This window comes from Fundulus heteroclitus, chromosome 24 (assembly GCF_011125445.2).
Source record: "Fundulus heteroclitus isolate FHET01 chromosome 24, MU-UCD_Fhet_4.1, whole genome shotgun sequence".
Classification (NCBI taxonomy): Eukaryota; Metazoa; Chordata; class Actinopteri; order Cyprinodontiformes; family Fundulidae; genus Fundulus; species Fundulus heteroclitus.
This window is the reverse complement of record NC_046384.1, coordinates 11,307,723-11,326,701: the sequence shown is the minus strand read 5'-3', so window position 1 is coordinate 11,326,701 and position 18,979 is coordinate 11,307,723. Positions and strand designations below refer to the sequence as shown.

General features: G+C 42.5%; 1 protein-coding gene across 5 annotated transcripts in view; it reads left to right on the top strand.

Annotated features, from left to right (window-relative positions):
• Nucleotides 1-18,979, top strand: part of LOC105917430 (histone deacetylase 4) — a 91,741-nt gene that overhangs the window by 48,796 nt on the left and 23,966 nt on the right. For all 5 annotated transcript variants that reach the window (XM_036127994.1, XM_021310426.2, XM_036127993.1 and 2 more), the window contains 7 exons: nt 1,739-1,889; nt 5,472-5,595; nt 7,738-7,856; nt 16,928-17,056; nt 17,162-17,271; nt 18,598-18,732; nt 18,814-18,979. The exon at nt 18,814-18,979 is cut by the window's right edge and continues 21 nt beyond it. In XM_036127994.1, the coding sequence (XP_035983887.1) occupies nt 1,739-1,889; nt 5,472-5,595; nt 7,738-7,856; nt 16,928-17,056; nt 17,162-17,271; nt 18,598-18,732; nt 18,814-18,979 (934 nt within the window). The remainder of the gene's footprint in view (nt 1-1,738; nt 1,890-5,471; nt 5,596-7,737; nt 7,857-16,927; nt 17,057-17,161; nt 17,272-18,597; nt 18,733-18,813) is intronic.

Sequence of the window (18,979 nt, the reverse complement as noted above, 5' to 3'; positions counted from 1 at the left end):
CGATTTAATCACTCAGATTACGACTCACACAGGAGGTCACATCTGAAATCTCCCTTCTCCACTCGTATCTACTCGACTCGACTTTTCGGGGGTTTTTTCCGATTGCTAATGGCTAATTAGCTCCCTTTTTTCAGTATCAACTCGGCCAGGGTCGCAGACTCGCCACAGCGACTCGATGGCGATGCTGAAATCAACACAGTTGTCCAGCGTCGAGGCATTTATTATTTTATTTTTTGTTTAGCTGGTGAGAAAGCGCAGATAGAGCTAGACGATGGTTTGCTGCATAAAAATCACGTTTCTGTTGGAGCCGCCTTGCTATGGCGACTCCACCCGAATTCGTAGCCTCGTGAGACCATCCTGATCTCGCGAGCTTTCAAGGTTTCACTCGCAGATCAGTCTGGCTACTCTCCGTTAAAGAAAATTTGGAGCCGTTCACCAAACGAACGTCCAATCAGCGTTGGCTTTGAGGCGGGTTGAGGTGTGACGCAACGGGAAGCGCAACAGTTCAGTCTAAAGAACATGGCGGCTTCAGCCGATAAAACTAGCGTTAGCGTGGCTATCGAGCAAGTTTTATCAGAATTACAGAGTATTTCTTTGCTGAGCTAACGAGCCTTTACCTGCAGCAGCAAGAGTAGCTTGGCTTGTGGTTACGAGCGACGACGAAGCATGTTGACGAGTACATCATATGCTTTGTTGATCTGATTGGTTCATTTGGCCCGTCTATCACCAACATAGGCCAATCAGCTAACCAGTATTTTCGCCCCTTCCCAAAATTACTTCAACGGAAGGTTTCCAGATGGATATGCGAAGCAAATCAATCTGGCGGAGTCAGGTTACCGAATTCGGCCTTGTGGGAGAAAATCCTGAAGGTCCTTTCTGTCGACCGGTTGGTGACGTTGAAGCCGGGCAGACTTGGGTTCTGCAGCAGGACGGCGATCCGAAGCACACCAGAGGGTTTCTGAGTGGCCTAGTCAAAGTTCGAACCGGTCTGTGCCCAACCTCCAATGTGACGCAGTTCATTCTGCAAAGAAGACGGGCCCAAAATTCGCTTTTTATTCTGTGCTGCCTCAGGTTATCGGTTTGATTTCAGCTGTTTATCGCACAAACTCATTTCGGTGTGCAGTCGCGCCGGTGAGTCGGTCGATTTAATGCACAGTGACTCACCGCGAGGGTCTAAGGACCCGTATGTGCGCTGAAGAGGAAGTGTTAGTGGGCACATTTCAGCTTTTCACTCCTGACCCGAAGGTTGCAGGACAAGCTGTCGGGCCACAGATGGGGTTTTTTTTAGCAGAAAAATAAAGACATTTACATTTAGAGCGTCGAGCAGATGCTCCCCCGTCTTTTTTTTAAAGAATTTACCGCGCTGTGAGGAAGTAAGCAGATTGGATTATGTGTTTTTGCTAAAGCCTCGTTCCCAGTCAAATTGCTTCTATTTGTTTAAAGGCTAAAGCTTTTGGCCTGAGGTTTTTAAAAGGAATTGCAGAGGTTTAATTTTATGGCTTTGAACAGCTGTCAGAGTTATTTACTTCAGATGGCTACTAAGAGAGAGCAGACGTTGAATGAAAATACCTTTTTCTGAAAAAAAAAAAAAGAAGCAAGAAAGGCGGTAAACTGAATCTGTTGTGAAGGGAACTCAAATCAGAGCGTTATTTCTGGAAAGCTGACAGGGCTCGCGAAGCTTTTTTTTATTTTTTATTTTATTTCTACTGACAAGATTGCCGGTGTTTGTGTTGTGCAGCAGCAACAGGAGCTCCTGGCCCTGAAGCACCAGCAGGAGCTGCTGGAGCACCAGAGGAAGATGGAGAACCACCGTCTGGAGCAGGAGCTGGAGAAGCAGCAGCGGGAGCAGAAGCTGCAGCTGCTGAAGAACAAGGAGCGCGGCCAGGAGAGTAAGTGGCTTTTACGCTAACCCTTCTACTTTGACACGTTTTGTTACGACAGACTTCGTCGTATTTTATTCTGACTTTATGACACAGACAAAGCAGGGCAAGATTGTCAAATCAAATTGGAAAAATATGCAATTAACCCACCATCCCCTTTATTCTGATACCCCAAAGTAAATAAATGCGACTTTGGCCCCCCAGCGCAGGCACTCGATTGTTTTTTGAAGCTTTCTCTTTAAATTGGAAAATGCTATGTGCAAAACAAAGTATTAGTCTTTCATTCATATTTCATAGTATGATGGATCACAAGCATCCATTCATTAATAGTTCAGATAAATTAAATAGAAAACAATCCACCCCCCCCCTCCAAAAAAAACAAGCAAAAAAAAAAACATTACACTGCAAAAACGGAACTAAAAATAAAGTAAAATGCTCTTAAAATTAATTTATTTGTCCTTGATTTGAGCAGGTAAAATAAGATGATCTGCCAATGGAATAAGATTTTTGCGCTTAAAATAGGAACAACTCATCTCCATCATCTTATTTCAAGTGCAGGATGTCTAATTATCTTTATTTTAGGGGTCAAAATACTCATTCCATTGACAGATCATCTTATTTACCTGCTCAAATCAAGGACAAATTAATTAATTTTAAGAACATTTTGCTTATTTTTAGATGTGTTTTTGCAGTGTAAAAAGATCCACAATGACTGCAGATGCCTTTTCTAGCTAAAAACATAAAAAAATCACAATGCACCTGGTTTATCTGTTCATTTTTGTGAACCAAGAATGCTCTCATCTCCAATTTTACATGTGTGGCAAAAAGCGTATGTGTTAGAATGGCCTAGTCAAAGTCTAAAGCTTCATCCAGTTGAGAATGTGAGGCAACACTTGGAAACTGATGGCTACCCTGTCTACTATGCAAAGATTTCAGCCTCTAAATTACTTTTTGTTTTTTACTTCATGCATCCCCCAAAAATACACTTCAGGTTCTTGTTGTAAAGTGACGTGTGCACTGCAAAAACACACCTTAAAATAAGTAAAATTTTCTTAACAGATACACTCATTTTAAGAAATTTTTACTTATTTTTAGTTCAGTTTTTGCAGTGTGGATACTTTTTTCCATGTGAAATGAGAAACTACAGTACAGGATTTGACACTTGTCACTACAGATTCTCTCGTTTTTAACAGGAAAGCAAGCAAAACAAACAAAACCGGACACCTCCACGGCCAAATAGCTCCGTAAATAGCCTGCCATGTCAAACAGGGATCAGGCGGCTCGTTCACATCTGCCCCGGCTCAGTAAGAGCTCCCCATTCAAGCAGCTCCAAGGTTGAAATAACTGTTGTGTTTGCTTCACGCGTGTTTCCATTTCACTTGGAGAGCCGGCGTGTTTTGCCGCGGCGAACGAGCCGTAATAGCCCGGTGGCCTTGGCGCTATTACCGCTGGACGTCTCTCTCTCAACAAGTTCATTGAAAGCGAGTGGACAGGAGTCCTTGAGAGGGGTTTCACGCACGCTGTATGGAAAATGTTCAACGGCTGCAGCGTCGGCTCCTGTGTTTATCTGCGTGGGTTTGATAGTTGGTGTTTCAGATGTCGTCGGTTTTGGCTCATTTTGAAGACTCTGAATTATTGCGCTTTATGCTGATGACTCTTTGTTTTCCAGTGCATTTTAAATCCAGATAACGTCCGCTGCTTTTCACGGCTAATAGACTTAAATGCTGTAGCAGGCCTCAAATAAATTAAACAAATACGTTACAGCCCATATTAGAGCTTGTGTTTATGTTTTCTTTATTAAACTTAGAGGGGCAAATAACAAACGTAGCCTTACTTCCTGTTTAAATTGGAGCAATTGCAGCCGACAGAGCGTTTTCTTTAAAATGCAAAAGAAACACGAGATGGTTCAGACTCATGAGTTTAACTACTTCACATTATGTCGCATTGCATCCGCAAACTTCAATTTACTTTATTGGCTTCTTATGTGATCGACCCAAATAAAGTGGTGCAGAATTGTGCAGCAAAAAAGGAAAAGGATTCTTGACATTCAAGATCTTTTACCGTTAATGATCTGAAAAGTGTGGCGTGCACGTCCACGCTCCCCTCCTGAGTCAATAACTTTTCCAACTAACATTTAGAGTCTTTTGCACATTCTTCTTTGCGAAATGGAGCATCTGTGGGCATCATATATGGAGTAATCTCACTCGCTCTCAAAGAGGTTAAGATTTTGCCAGTATGACACATTAATGTGCTTTGACCCAAACCATTAAAAGGTAGCCCTGGCTGTGTGTTTAGGGTCGTCGTCCTCCTTGAAAGTCACTTCTCATGGATTTTCACTCGTCCAAAGCGGCCATATTTGTGGATTGCGCCTCTAAATTGCTAACCTGACTCCGCCAGATGAATTTCCTTCGCATATCCATCTGGAAACCTTCCGTTGAAGTAATTTTGGGAAGGTGCGAAAATACTGGTTAGCTGATTGGCCTATGTTGGTGATAGACAAGCCAAATAAACCAATCAGATCAACGAAGCATACGACGTACTCGTCAACATGCTTCGTCGTCGCTCTGAGCGACACAACCACAAGCCAAGCTCCTCTTGCTGCTGCAGGTAAAGGCTCGTTAGCTCAGCAAAGAAATACTCTGTAATGCCGATAAAACTTGCTCGATAGCCACGCTAACGCTAGTTTCATCGGCTGAAGCCGCCATGTTCTTTAGACTGAACTGACGCGCTTCCCGTTGCGTCACACCTCAACCCGCCTCAAAGCCAACGCTGATTGGACGTTCCTTTGGTGAACGGCTCCAAATTTTCTTTAACGGAGAGTATCCAGACTGATCTGCGAGTGAAACCTTGAAAGCTCGCGAGATCAGGATGGTCTCACGAGGCTACTAAATTGCGCCTCTAAACAATATAACAATTCTGGAGCATGTAACAAAAGTAATTTCCCCCTGGGATCATTAAAGTATGTCGGAATCTAATAGATTAATCGTCTAATAGCTCTAACAGATTCTCCCACCTGAGCTGTGGATATCTGTCGCTTCTCCAGAGTTACCATGCGCACTTAGGCTGATGTTTTTATTTCTCTGTTTTTGCAAAAGGAGGAAAATGTCACGCTTTTGCAGATGTTTTTGCCTCATATTTTATGGGAAAAGCAAATGTAGTTAGTAGAACTAATGACCAATAAAGCTATTGCTGCTTTTATACTTGAAAACGTTGCTCTGCACTGTAACAATTATGGTCAAACTAATTGAGATGTCGGTCAATCCTTTTTTTTTTTTTTTTTTAATAGCAGTCGGTTTTATTTAGGGGTGTTGCAGTAAAAAGGGGCGAGATGAGAATGCACGCCACACTTTTCTGAATTGTATTTGCAGAAAGGTTTAAAACAATTGTTTTCCTTCCACCTCACAATCATGCACCACATTGAGTCGGCCGGTCCCATGAAAACCCCCAATAAGACGCATCAAAAGTTTATCCTGGAGGCTCTCAAGACGCTAAATACTAGGAATGTAGTTCTGTCTCGCTGTGTTCTGTGTTCGTTTAGTTGTTTATTTCCGGTTTAAATTCACGTCTTCTGCTTGTCCCCCTGTGCACCAGGCGCCGTGGCCAGCACCGAGGTGAAAATGCGCCTGCAGGAGTTCGTCCTCAACAAGAAGAAGGCGCTGGCCCAGCGGAGCCTCAACCAGGGCGGCCTCCCCAACGACGCCCCCTACTGGTACCGGTAAGCTGAATCCACGCCGCCGCGCAGAGAGCAGCGCGCGCCGACAGCTGAATAAAGACGCGTCGGATCGTGTCTTAACCTGTCCACGCGCTTCCTGTCCCCCCGCTCGCTCTGTTTGAGCCCACCTGAGTGACTGGATGCAGAAACAGGGAGGATATTAGATCCCGATGACGGCGGCTCCCGCTTAAAGGTCCTTGAGGTTAATTGTAGCGTCGCCCAGGGGGGGGGGGGCTATTTGCAGGTGCGCGCGCTTGCTAATTCGGATTTGTTTGAATCGCACGTCAGAGAGAGCTTGAATGCAGCAAGGTCACGTCGACTGAAGCGTTCATTGTGCAGGCGAACACGGTAGAATCCAGCTGAATGAGATGCCGGTGAGTAACATCAGGCCAAGTTTAGTTTGTGCTTAATCTACGACATGAAAGCACGTGTGAAAGGTGAGTTTATTCATCTGCCTGTCCGTAGTCTTGAAACTTATTGTGTTCGTGTCGCGTTGGCAGTTCGCTCGGTGAACTGAATTGAATTGATATTACCTTCCAAATTAAAAGGAAGACTTATCAGAGCTTTCTGTTTGGACTCTAACAAGTTTTGTTTTTTTTCTCCTTGACATCCCGGAGGAATAAATATCTCATCTCATTTCATTTATTCCGGTTTTGAATTTAATTCAAGCCACAGCCATGTGTGCCACTTGCTGACATTTAGAAATTAAGGGAAAAAATAAAACCTTTTATTTGAAAAAGAGAAGATTTTTGACGCAGTATGAGCAAACGAAAAAAAATCTGTAAGCATAATTGAGAAGCAGGAGCGCACAAAAAAATCTGCTAAATGTTTTCTGCATTGAATAAATACGGCTAAATAAAATGCAGTGCAACCAGTTTCCTCCAGAAGATAATAAATATAAATAATAATAAACTGTTTATGACGTTGACCCTAACTTTATTGCTTTTTAAAGCAATAAAGGAAAATATAACACTTAGACTTTCTTTAGACTTTGAGAGTAGATCAGGAATTATAAATTTGAAGGAAGTTGCTGCGCCCCCCGCTGTAACTATGTGTGTAAAAAGACTTAAAATAACTATTTTATTGCAGTAGAATAATCTCACTGAAGTTTTAGAAAATTCAACCTTTAATTTTAGTGCATTTTTTCAGTGAATAAATGCGCTAAAATTACTTCACATTAAGGAAAAAAGTGTTTTTTCATAAAACATTGACTTGCCTTCCTTGGTGACGTCCCCAACAATCCCTAAAAGATAATATACCTGAAGCTTTTATGTGCTTTATAGATTCATTTTTTTTTTTTTTTTTTTACAAATTGATTCCTGTTTACCTTAAATATAGATTTGTTGTGACACAGAAGTCAGTTTCTCTTAGCCGCTCTTCAGGATGGGAAAGAAAAGAGAACATGCAATTCAAGTGTTGTAAAGGCCTAAAAGTGGGCTGTGAAGGACAAATTAAAAAAGCTGGGATTTTATGATTATTTCTGTACTTCTTTATCCCTCCAACAGATGTGTTTTTTTTATTGTTGATGCATTATGCTGGAAGGGATAATAATTATAAAGGTTTAACGACCCTTTAACAGTCTTTAATTTAACATAATTGCATGTTTTTTAGGAGATTGCTGAGTCTCGTGTGAAGCTCTGTTTTGTACCCTCTGGGGAATGAGGAGCTTTAAAATCTAGATCTTCCAAAATGTTCATCTCTATAGTTGCATCCTCACAATGACGTTGCTAAATTCATAAATTACAAACACAGTGCAACGAGTAATAAATAATGTTGGGTAGTATTACCGAGTGTCTGTGTGTTTCTGCCTGTCCTCCTAACTTAAATATAAACTCCTTCGCTCTTTGGACTCACCCTCCCACTAAGTTCTGGAAGAGACAACTGTGCATCCTCTTGTCAGGAACACGCATTTGGGCCAAAGCCAAACGCGGCTTAAGTTTTCCCGCAAACGGCACTTTGTGCTGTAGAAGGCGAGCAGATGGCGACGCATGTCTGCGTCCTCGCCAGGCGATTTAATCATTTAGGTCCACCAGAGAGACTTGAAGATAGTTTCTTTTAAAAATGGATGCATGTTTATTGTTGGTGTTTTTGTTTTTTTTTTTATCAGATTTGTTTTAATCCTTTTTTTTTTTTTTTTTTCTGCAGAAAAACCCAGCACAGCTCTCTGGACCAGAGCTCGCCTCCACAAACCGGCGTGTCCACCTACAACCACCCTGTGCTGGGCGTCTACAACCCCCGGGATGACTTCCCGCTGCGAAAGACTGGTGCGTATTTATTTATTTATTTTATTTATTTTTGCTGAACTCGTACTTTTACCGTTGCAGGCTGATTTTTATCTGCTACCTCCACGCTCCCACAAATTTTTTTTTATCCGGATCTGTTATGGCCGGTAGCCGCAGCGCAGACTCGTGTCTGGCATATTTTAGACAGCATCAGAGGTCTGCACCATTAATCACATCCACATTAGGCTGTCAGGGTCTCCCAGCATCCCCCACATGAGAGCGTTGAAGAGTTAGTGTAGGTGGTAGCGGAGCACAACACAGATAGTTAGGTGGAGAGGAGAATCCGGATTTTGTTACCAGATTTGTTCAGGCGTTGGTAAATCTTCGACTTCAGGGATGTTTACAGAGCATAACGGGTTTTTTTTGGAAATGGTTTATAGATGTGGAGCTTGGTGCTTAAAGGGCTAGTAATCCTTATATTTGAACTAATTAAGATTTAATTAACATGATTAGAGGTTTTGTGAGAAATTGTGCTGTTGGGAACATCTCCTGGCCATTATTTGAGTTTCCGCAGGGCTCTGTTGTGGGACCTTTGCTTAATGAAACGTCTTTGGTACAAAATTATTTATTATTATCTTAGTTTATTTACTTTTAATTTAAACAAATAGTTTAAGAATCATGTGGGTGTTCAGTCTTAATGTATTTAATGAGTTTGAAATTGTAAATTGGTTTATTTTTACCACCATGTTTATAAGATGGCTGAGTAGGCGATAAATTCTAGGGAACGTTTGCTCCATCGTTGCGCCATCTTGGTTTTGTTGATTCTTTCAGGAAGCAGCTGAAGACTTATTTTCTTCAGACTCACTTCTAACTAGTTTGAGCTGCACGTTGCTACATGGGTTCTGTTTTTATTTTTCCTTTTATGTCTTTATATTCCGTTTGTTTATGTCTGTTTTTGTTGTAAAGCCCTTTTTGTGGTTTTTGACCTGTGAGTTTTATCACCGTACCTACTAATACGTAAAATATAAACATGAAATATAACAATGCCACAATCAATCAGCCAGTGATTACAGCCAGTAATCAGCTGGTCAGAAACTAAGAAATCCGATTTTCTTTTTTTTTTCCATGTTCAATAAATGCGGCAAAACACCAACTTTTTCAGTTTGTAAACAAATCCTTAGTTTGTGATGCACTTAGTTTCAAGATTAGAAGAAAAATTCCTTCATTTTCTGATGAATGTAAATCTCTAACAAGAAACCTGCAGCTAATTTACTTATTTATTTTATTAAAGTCAATGTTTTACGTTTGAGTAAATTTGCACAAATTATTTTGTATGCTTTGTAGCCATTTAATAAATGAATATAATGGTTAAGTAACTCCTCACAAGTAGGGCTGGACAATAATTCAATAACTATATATATATATATATATATATATATATATATATATATATATATATATATATATATATATCTCGATCAATAGACGTATATCGATGATAGAAAAAAAAAGGTCAATAAAAAGTTCAATAGAATAAAAGTGTTCCTTCCTTTTGCATTCTAGCCACGTAGATTAATATTACAGTCATTACATCCTCCCAACCAATCACAACGCAGATCCAGGAACCAAGCTCCGCCCCTTTAAGGAGTTCAGAAAGCACACCTTATTTTTTGTTTTGGTAAAAAGTTGGTTGAATAAAGGGTTGAATTTGAATTCAGTGATAATTATCAATATCGATGCAACGTGATTTCTATTTTATCGATAATGTTTTTCCTATATCGTCCAGCCCTACTCAGAAGTAAACAAAAATCGGTATCGGCCACTACCGGCCTGATCGCTGCATCTCAATTCAAATATTGTGTTTTTTTTTTCTTCCCTAACACTCCACAAAATGTCAGTGAATGTCCTTCTGAGCTGCCTGAGTTAAGCTTTAGCTAATCTTCTATTAACCACTGTGAAAACAGACCTTTTTTAAATGGGAAAGTGGTTGTCAAACCATTAGAAAAAAGGCGGAAATTGGACTTCATCTTTGTTGGATTTTATTTCTTCTAACACGCTGCAGTGAAAACAGGTGAGGGAGTAATTCTTTTGATTCTTTGGCTCACTTCTTATCTTTTCTTGCATATAAAATGTCAAGATGAATTATTAACAATGCAACTACTGCTGTAGTTTGCCCCTTTTGCACGCTTTAGCAGCGGTGTCGCGTGTTTTCTTTGAGATTCTGGCCAGATCTTGTCAGGTCTTTGTAAGGCAGCTGAAACACTCCGCAATGCCCCGCTGGAAAAAGATTTGCCTGTGGCTCCACAGTCTTGCATCTTACAGAGTAAAACCAGCTGTTTTCCGTCTGTTTTTTTTTTTTTTCTTCTTCCCCCCGTGTTTATAAGTGTAGCTTTGTGTGCAAAGTGCGAACGGCGTGCTGCGGCGGTGTAGCTGTGAAGCGGCGGTCATCTTACAGTGCAATTATTCACTTAGCGCAGCGGCGGGCGGCTGCAGCCAGGCCCTGCAGACCCCGAGGCTCTGAGCCGTTGGCTATGACGGTGGAGAGACCGCAGTTGACACTGGCCCACACAGCCGCATTCCAACCTGGGAGAGCAGAAGAGGAGGGAGGAAGAAAAAAAATGTGAGCGTAAAAAACAAAAAAAAAGGGAAGGGAAAAGCAGGGTGAAGGACATGGACGCTGACAATTTTTCTGGGGCAGGTAGGATGGAGATCTCTTCCCAAGCGGGGGCATTAAAACGGAAGATTATAGGGGAGAAAACAAGAGCTTGGCAAGCTGGATTTAAAATAAATCATGTGGCACAATGATCTCATAAAATAAATCAGCTTTATGGGGTGGAGGGAAAGGAGGTGCAAAGATCTTCCCGGAGCGTCGGTTTCGTCCCGCGGCTTTTATAATGCCACGGATTGTTCCCCGCTGCCGGGAGTGAAGAGAGCCCATTGCCACCCTGATATTTGCCCACGGCGATGACGTGCTTTGTGGAGTTTGCTTATGCTAATCCCGGCTCGGGATAGTTTAGAGGCCCTTTTATATCGGCGCCAGGTTGTAAAGGCGAAGCCTGAAAGCCAGGACTTCCAGCGGCGGTTGAAAAATATAAAAAAAAAAGAAATCAATCAATCAATCAAATAAAGGAACGTCTTCCAATCTGTTTTTTTTTTTTAAATACAACAGGTTAGGCTGTAGATGTTTTAGGACCAGTAATACGGCTTTAGAGGTTGTTTCGAAAATGGTGGAAAAGCTGTTTGCGTGACAAGAGAGGGGGGCTTCTAAAAAAAGCCGGTGTCATCCAGATAGAGGCCTAAAGCCATTAGCATCTACTACACATGGCGCAGCGAGGGGCGCATCACATGAATAATGTCCTGTGTGGACCATGTGCTCACACACACAGAGATGCCTCAGAGAGACGTAGCTGAGGTGGAAAAGCGTGAGGCCCTCAGACTCACAGTGTCCTTTGATAGCGGCAGAGCCGAGCGCACTGCTCCTGGCAGAGCATGCGAGGATTTTTAACCCGTCCTCCGCATTGGGCACAATGGCCCATAGGCAGTCTGGAGCTATACAATGCTCCCCCCCCCCCGGCCGTGTACCGCTTCGCCCACAAAGCCAAAGCAACGTACTGCGTTCTGATCGCAGGGCACCGCTTTCAGTTCGCTTTACTCATGCAAGGGCAAGTCACAACAAATGGGCTCCTCTGATGTCAATTAGTTGAAAGTAACTTAAGGAAAGCCAGCGGATCGAATCGGCCGTTAGGTTCGCAGCAATCCCTCATCCTCAGCAAGCACGCGACGACAGTGGGGAGGAAGCACTGCTTCTCAACGGCATAAACCTCCAGCGGTCCAGGGTCAACGAGAGCCGCCACCTACCGCGACTGGATAGGATACTTTTCATGCAAACTCAAAACAGCTGAAGACAAAAGCATGGAAATAATACTTTTCTGCAAGAAATTCCTTTTTCTACAGCAAACCGAGTTAGTGGCAGCATCAGCTGGTTCTGCCAAAGAAAACGGCAAAGTCCAACATAAAGGCACGGATCTAGAAGCACATTATGGTAGAAAAACAAACAAATAGGATACAGATACTTTTGTGGGCTGCTCCATCAATCGCTTCATCCAGGAAAATGGCACAACTAAATCTAGACCCACTGATACAGGGGTACTTTCTATAAAAAAAATAAACCCAATAAAAATACATATAATTAGTGGCTGCAGTAGCTGTGAATGACAAAGCTAAGCGCAAAAGCAATTAGCAAGGGGTATTTTCTATTGGTGAAGGAATACACATTTTAGAGTTAGCTGTAGGTCAATTAAAGGAGCAATAAGTAAGACATCTACTGCAAAATAAACCTAAATTATTGTCATTTGTCACGCAGGATGGAAGTAACATCTCCTGTAAACAATCGGTCCTCTCCATCAATAACGTCTTAGTTAAGTCCCTTTAATGGGACCGTCAAGAAGAAATCAAGACCTCTAAACCCAGAGACACTGTCCCAGGAGTACTTTCTTTTGGAAAGAAGGACAGTGAGAATACACTGTTATTAGCGTCAGTAGCTCAATGGTTGCATCCAAGAAAAAGATGCAGCTACACACGGAAGCACTGAGCCAGGGGTCCTTTCTATGGTAAAAGACGTGCAACAAGGATTCAGAGTTAGGGGCAACAGTGTCTTCGTCCAGGAAAGAGACGCAGGGGAAACATAGAAATACTGAGTCAGGCGTACCTTCTATGGGAAAGAAACCAACCAGAACAGTTAATGTTTGTAGTAAATTTATCAATGGCTCCGTCAGGCCAAACGACACACAGAAGTACTCAGGTAGGAGTACTTTCTATACAAAAAAAAGATGAAATAGAAATAGTTAATAGGTGCAACGGCTAGCCAGTAGCTCTATTCAGGAAAGAGATGCATCTTAGGCAGAAGTACAAAAACAGAGATGGGGAAACAAAGTTGCAAATTGCAGCACTGTAATTGCAAATATTGCAAAAATGGAGAGTAGCAGCATGAAATGAGGAGAGTATGTGGAGAAAGTGGTCCGTTAGTTCTCCAGCAGCGTAACCATGCTTATCGGCCGAGGATAACCTACGCCTGTCAGACTATAAGCTTTATTTAAAGAGGGATTGTTATTTTCTCCACAAGGCATCCCATTGTTTGGCCTCAGTCGTCTGTTTTTTTATATATATATGTATAAACATCCCATTGCGTCGTCTTCTCTTCAGTCGTCTCAGATAACAGAGAAAACCTCTTTTCACGAGTATTGACATTTTCTGGATCGATTCCACTTGGCTTTGAGTACATCTTTGCTGTGATCATTCGGGCTCCTGTCACACCGGATCATTCTCTTTCTCATACGTGTTTCCACTCTGCCGAAACAGAAACCAAACACCTCTGTCTCACCGGGTGCTAATTATTATTCCTGTCAGTTTCTGTTGTTTTTTTTTTCCTTCTTCTTCTTCTGCTTTTGCATGCTGACAGAAGCCGCCTTGGGATCAGATTCAGGGAAGATTAAGTCTATTAAAGGACGCTGCAAGCTTTGATTGTTAAGGTTGGGTCAGTCAGATCCTCTTTCGCTGAAAAACTCTCAGCATCACTCGTTAAAGAAAAATCTTTATGGAGCTACAGCAGTGACAGCTTGCAGCGACATTAAAAAGAGATTAGGCATTGTAAAATTAAACATTGAAAAGTTAAACATTGTAAGAAAGTAAAAACTTTCCCTTAGCTACAATGTCACTACAAGCTGGCGCTGATTTGCCGTCGGTGGGCGGGGCTAAATTGAAGGCCCCTTCATGGCCCCTCCGTTTTTTTCGGCACTCATCATCTACCTGCATTGAATTTATGGAAAGCTCCGGTCAAGTACCGCTGCTCGGCCACGAGAACTAGTATTATTTTCATTAATATTATCTTAATTAGCTTATACAGCCAATGATTGTAGTGACATGGAGCTAAACCAATGACAGCAGGTCTTATCGTCTACTGCTGTAGATTAAGTGTAAGATTAAGCTACATCAGTAGGAGATTCATGTGCATTAAGGCCTTTTCATGAATATTTACCATATTTTGCAAAATTTTGAAAGGAAACAAATGTTGCAAAAGTTTTATTTTATTTTTTTTAAGAGAATGTGCGTGCAAAAAAAAATGCCGTTGTCTGATGTATAGGGCCATGTCACGCTCAGATGCTTTAGATCACAGGTGTCAAACTCAAGGCCCGCGGGCCGAATCCGGCCCGTCAAGAAAAATTATCCGGCCCTCAAGAGCCAAACAAAAAAAGGCATATCATGTCATAAAGTAGAGGTATATATCCTTTTAAAGTGTATAAAGTGGCTAAAACTGTGCCTCCTGTAAGTCTAACTCACTCAATATCAACTTTTGTTTGCAGATAAACTATATAAATGGTGCCTAAGGGTGCTACTTTTATGTTACTGTGCATTTTTTATACTACTATGTGAACTAGAATGAAATTATGAAATGAAAAGTATCGTCTCTACACATGCAACCGGCCCTTTTAATGACTTCGTGACGCCAAAGTGGCCCCATATAGAAATGAGTTTGACACCCTTGCTTTAGATCATATAACCAATTTTTTTAAAATAATTAACAGAGATAACCTGAGTAAGTATTAAAAAAAAAACAGCGGTTAGTCATATTTTTTATATATATATTAAAATGGGAGTAATCTGAAACATTAAAGTTTGGCACAAAGGGGGCAAATACTGTAATTTCAGGTTCACCATTTGTTTTGTGTGGGATTTCTTTGCTTTATCAACCAAATGTGCCAAAAGAGTTACAGCTAAGTAGCTCTAAAACTGACTCTCTCCCACAAAATAATGTCATACCACTTAAAATCAACTGGAAAAAAACACTTTATGTATTGATTAATGCATTCTTGAAATGCTTCAAAATCGGATTCATGTGTCCTGCCACCCTTTACTAGAGTTATAGTAAATTGGCGTCCTGTCTACATTAATTGGTTTGACTCCAACTGACCGCTTTCTGGATTTCCTACGCCCTTGGTTTTTAAGGGCGACGACGTGATGTGGGGTTTTTTTTGGGGTTTGAAGTCCAAAAATGAGATAATGGATGATGAAAAGCTGGCGGTCTGTTGAATGTCTGCACAAAATAAACTGAGCATTAGTGCCGGCCGGGGCTAGCCAAGGTGACATGCCGTTCCCTTCTCCCTGTCTCCATTCACAAGTCGGTGACAGGCCAGACAAAAGGGCCGAGATGCCGTGTGGGCCGGTCAAACACGGCTCCCAAATTGGAGCTAATTGCTTTTTTAGCTCATCTTTGGGAAAATCTGCGTTTGGCTTGTTCGGAAGCATCTCGGTGGGAGGGATGAATTGTGGGCTAAATGAACAGCGGCGGGTAGCAGTTTGTCTTGCAAAGAGGTTTTAATGACGGGGCCGCTTTGTGGAAGGTGCTCCATAACAGATGCGTGTGCAGAGCCTGGGCTGGAGGCCTGTGAGATTGTTTTCCCCCGACGCTGATCGGCTTGTTCTATGGGCAAATATTCAGTGTTTGGGATTATTTAAATTTAACCTGAAGTGTGGAAAAACGCTCAACACTGTCAGTATTTCTTAAGGAGCCATGGAGCTAGGAGGGCAAAGCCGCGTGTTTAAATAAAGAACACCCTATGGCCTCGGGGTTTAATGAGTTCATGACTGATCGCCGTCCTGCGGCTCCACAAACCAGCCCAGATCATAACTCCTCCACCGCCGTGCCTGAACGTTGTTCTGCTTTTTTTTGTTTGTTTTTTCTTTGAACATGGCGTCGTGCATTAATGTCTCGTGGTTCTTGTAGTTTCTGTAATTTCTCTGAGCGTTGAAGGGGAAGATTACTGCTGATATCTTTCCACACTGACATTGTGTTAACACACAACCCGGCTGCTCCAGACAGGACAAACTGCTAAAACTCTCACTGCTGTAGACGTGACTTTACAGTCTGGAACAGGCTGACGTTTCCTGTCAGTATTTTACAGGTCCACATCTTTCTTTCTTTCTTTCTTTCTTTCTTTCTTTTTTTCTTTCTTTCTTTCTTTCCTTCTTTCTTTCTTTCTGCCACCCTCTCTTCCATCCTTCCTCCCATGCTGCCAGCCTCCCTTGCTTCCTTCCTTCCCTTCTCCCTTCCTGTCTAACTTCCTACCTAAATTTTCTTCTTCCTTCTTTTAGTCCTTTTTCCCCTTCCTTCATCCTTTCTTTATTTCTATCATTCTTTCTTTCCTTCCTCCCTTCCTTCCTCCATCCTTTCCTCCTTTCTTTCATTTCTTCCTCACTTCCTTCCTTCTATCCTTCCTTCATACCTCCCTCCCTTCCTTCCTTCCTTCCCTTCTCTCTTCCCTTCTCCTTTCTTCTTCCATCCTACCTGAGTTTCCTTGATCCTTCTTTTATTCCTTTCTTTGTTCTATTCTTCCTTCCTTCCTTCCTTCCTTTCTTCCTTCTTTTCTTCCTTTTTTCCCCTTCCTTCATTCTTTCTTTATTTCTATCCACCTTTCTTTCCTTCCTTGCTTCCTCCCTCCTTGTCTCCTTTCCTTCCTTCTATCTCTCCTTCTTTACTCCCTTTGTTCCTTCTAGCCTACCTTCCTGCCACCCTGCCTCCCTTTCTTCCTTCCTTGCTTCCTCCATCCTTTTCTTCCTTTCTTTCCTTTCTTCCTCACTTCCTGCGTTCTATCCTTCCTTCATACCTCCCTCCTGCCACCCTCCCCTTCTCTCTTCCCTTCTCTCTTCCCTTCTCCCTTCTTCTTCCTTTCTACCTCAATTTCCTTCATCCTTCTTTTATTCCTTTGTTTCCTTCCTTCCTTTGTCCTATTCTCCCTTCTTTCCCTCCTTCCTTCCTTCCTTCCTTCCTTCCGTCCTTCCTTCCACTTTTTCCAGGTTACATTTCTTTTTAAAATCTGGCCAGCTGTAGAACTTTATGCCATAAAATCTTGGCAAACTTTAGTTTTTATATTTCAAAGTGAACCTAAGCTGATGAACAATTAATTAATCAAGTAGATCTTTTAATTGTGTAAAGCTTTCCTCTGAATCCGGCACTTTTGGGGTCGCTCTAAATGAAAGCAGCAGACTAACATGCTTAAAGACTCCAGGACGCTATATATAAATATATAACAGGTGTCCTCCCCGCCTTCTCCTTCCAGCCTCGGAGCCCAACCTGAAGCTGCGCTCCCGGCTGAAGCAGAAAGTGAGCGAGCGGCGGAGCAGCCCGCTCCTCCGCCGCAGAGACAGCCCCATCGCCACGGCCAAGAAGCGCTCCCTCGACATGGCGGGTAAGAGGAAGAGGCGAGGAGCCCGGCCGCCCCCCCCCCCCCGGCACAGACCCCCCTGCTGTGTGTCTGATTATTCTTCTTCTTCTTCTTCTCTCTCTGTGGCAGACTCTGCGTGCAGCAGCGCCCCCGGCTCGGGGCCCAGCTCCCCGAACAACAGCTCCAACAACATCCCCAACGAGAACGGCATCACTGTGTCCGTCTCCAACAGCATGGAGGTAGATCCCAGTCAGCGCTTCGCTTCTTCTCTCTGAAATGAAACGGTCCGGCTAGTAAAATCTGTGGCTCCCTAACTGAGTGTGTTTCCAGTGCGTTAAAAGGAGGAATAAATAGCGGTTAGATTTGTGCCGCTCGCCTAATGGCGGCGATCTGCAGCTCCCCAAACGTCTCAGGCTGTTGCATATCCAAAGGCTCTGAGCGAGGCATGTTGAGGTGACGGGGCTCCAGACGGGGAGCTGTCGAGATGCTATTTGTGGAAGCCATTAGGGCCACTCAGCCAGCGTGGAGGAGGCTTGAGGCTGTGACAATGTTAGAGCGCCATCAGGGTGCAAAATGTCTTCCTCCTTTTTTTTTTTTTTTTTTCTTCATTGTGCCGGATGTATCCATAGACATAATATAAGAGTAGACGCGTCATTGGGCGCAGGTTCGCACGTCAACGTCACCGCCATATTGTATGTGGCAGAAAAAAGTTGAGTTCTGTTATTGTGAATGTGGATCAGAGAAGATGCCTCATTCCTGTGCTGCAATAAACACACACACACACACACACACACACACACACACATATATATATATATATATATATATATATATATATATATATATATATATATATATATATATATATATATATATATATATATATATATATATATATATATATATATATATATATGTGTGTGTGTGTGTGTATGTATGTGTGTGTGTGTATATATATATATATATATATATATGTGTGTGTATGTGTTATGAGGATCGATTTGTTAAATCTAAACATTGTTGTCTTCATTATTTCATAAAACCATGTCACTTGTGAACCTTTAGGAACAGACTTTTGGGTGAGTATTAAAAAGGTAAAATTAATAAAATGAGAGAAAAAAGTCCTAGGTCAATAAAGTAAAAATAAACAAACAAACACAAAAGTGATAATGTTATGAGAAAAACGTCATATTATGAGAATTAAGGGGGAACATTTCCAGAATAAAAACAGTTTTCACTCTTAGAGTAATAGGGCCAGGTTAGATTATTTTAAATATTTTTATTCTTTAGGAGAATAAATTCAGGAGAATGAAGCTAAATGGATGCGAAAATAAACTTGTAATATTACAAAAAATACTACAAATACAAAGTATATTCAGAGATTAAAGTCCCTCTGATACTGTTTAAGTGACTGAGTAACTGCCGATTTGCCACATTTAAGATGGCGGACGCTCTGACGCATCGCAGCATAGGCAGATCCCGCCCAATGACGCGTCTACTCTTATATTATGTCTATGGATGTATCTTTTCCCGTGACGCAAATGACTCAAAACTGCGTTTGCTAGGCGTCTCTGGCCCAGAGGCTGTGCGGCGGTGCCGAGCAGGGCTCCATCAACCAGCTGTCCCTCTACACCTCGCCGTCCCTGCCCAACATCACCTTAGGGCTGCCCGCCACTGCGACCGCCACCGCCGCCTCGAACGTAAGCGGGAAAAGGAAGCTCTCCGCTCTGACTCTGCATCCATGACTTTCTTTTATCTAAATGCTCTCTTCCGCCCCCCAGGTCACCTCGGCGCAGCAGGACGGAGGCCTGCAGCCGGCGCTCTCCCTCAGCCCCCCCTTCCTCTCCGGCGGCCACCTGAGCCCCTACCTTGGAGACGCGGGGTCCGGGGGCCACGGCGCCCACAGTCCCCTGTTGCAGCACATGGTTCTGATGGAGCAGAGTCCGG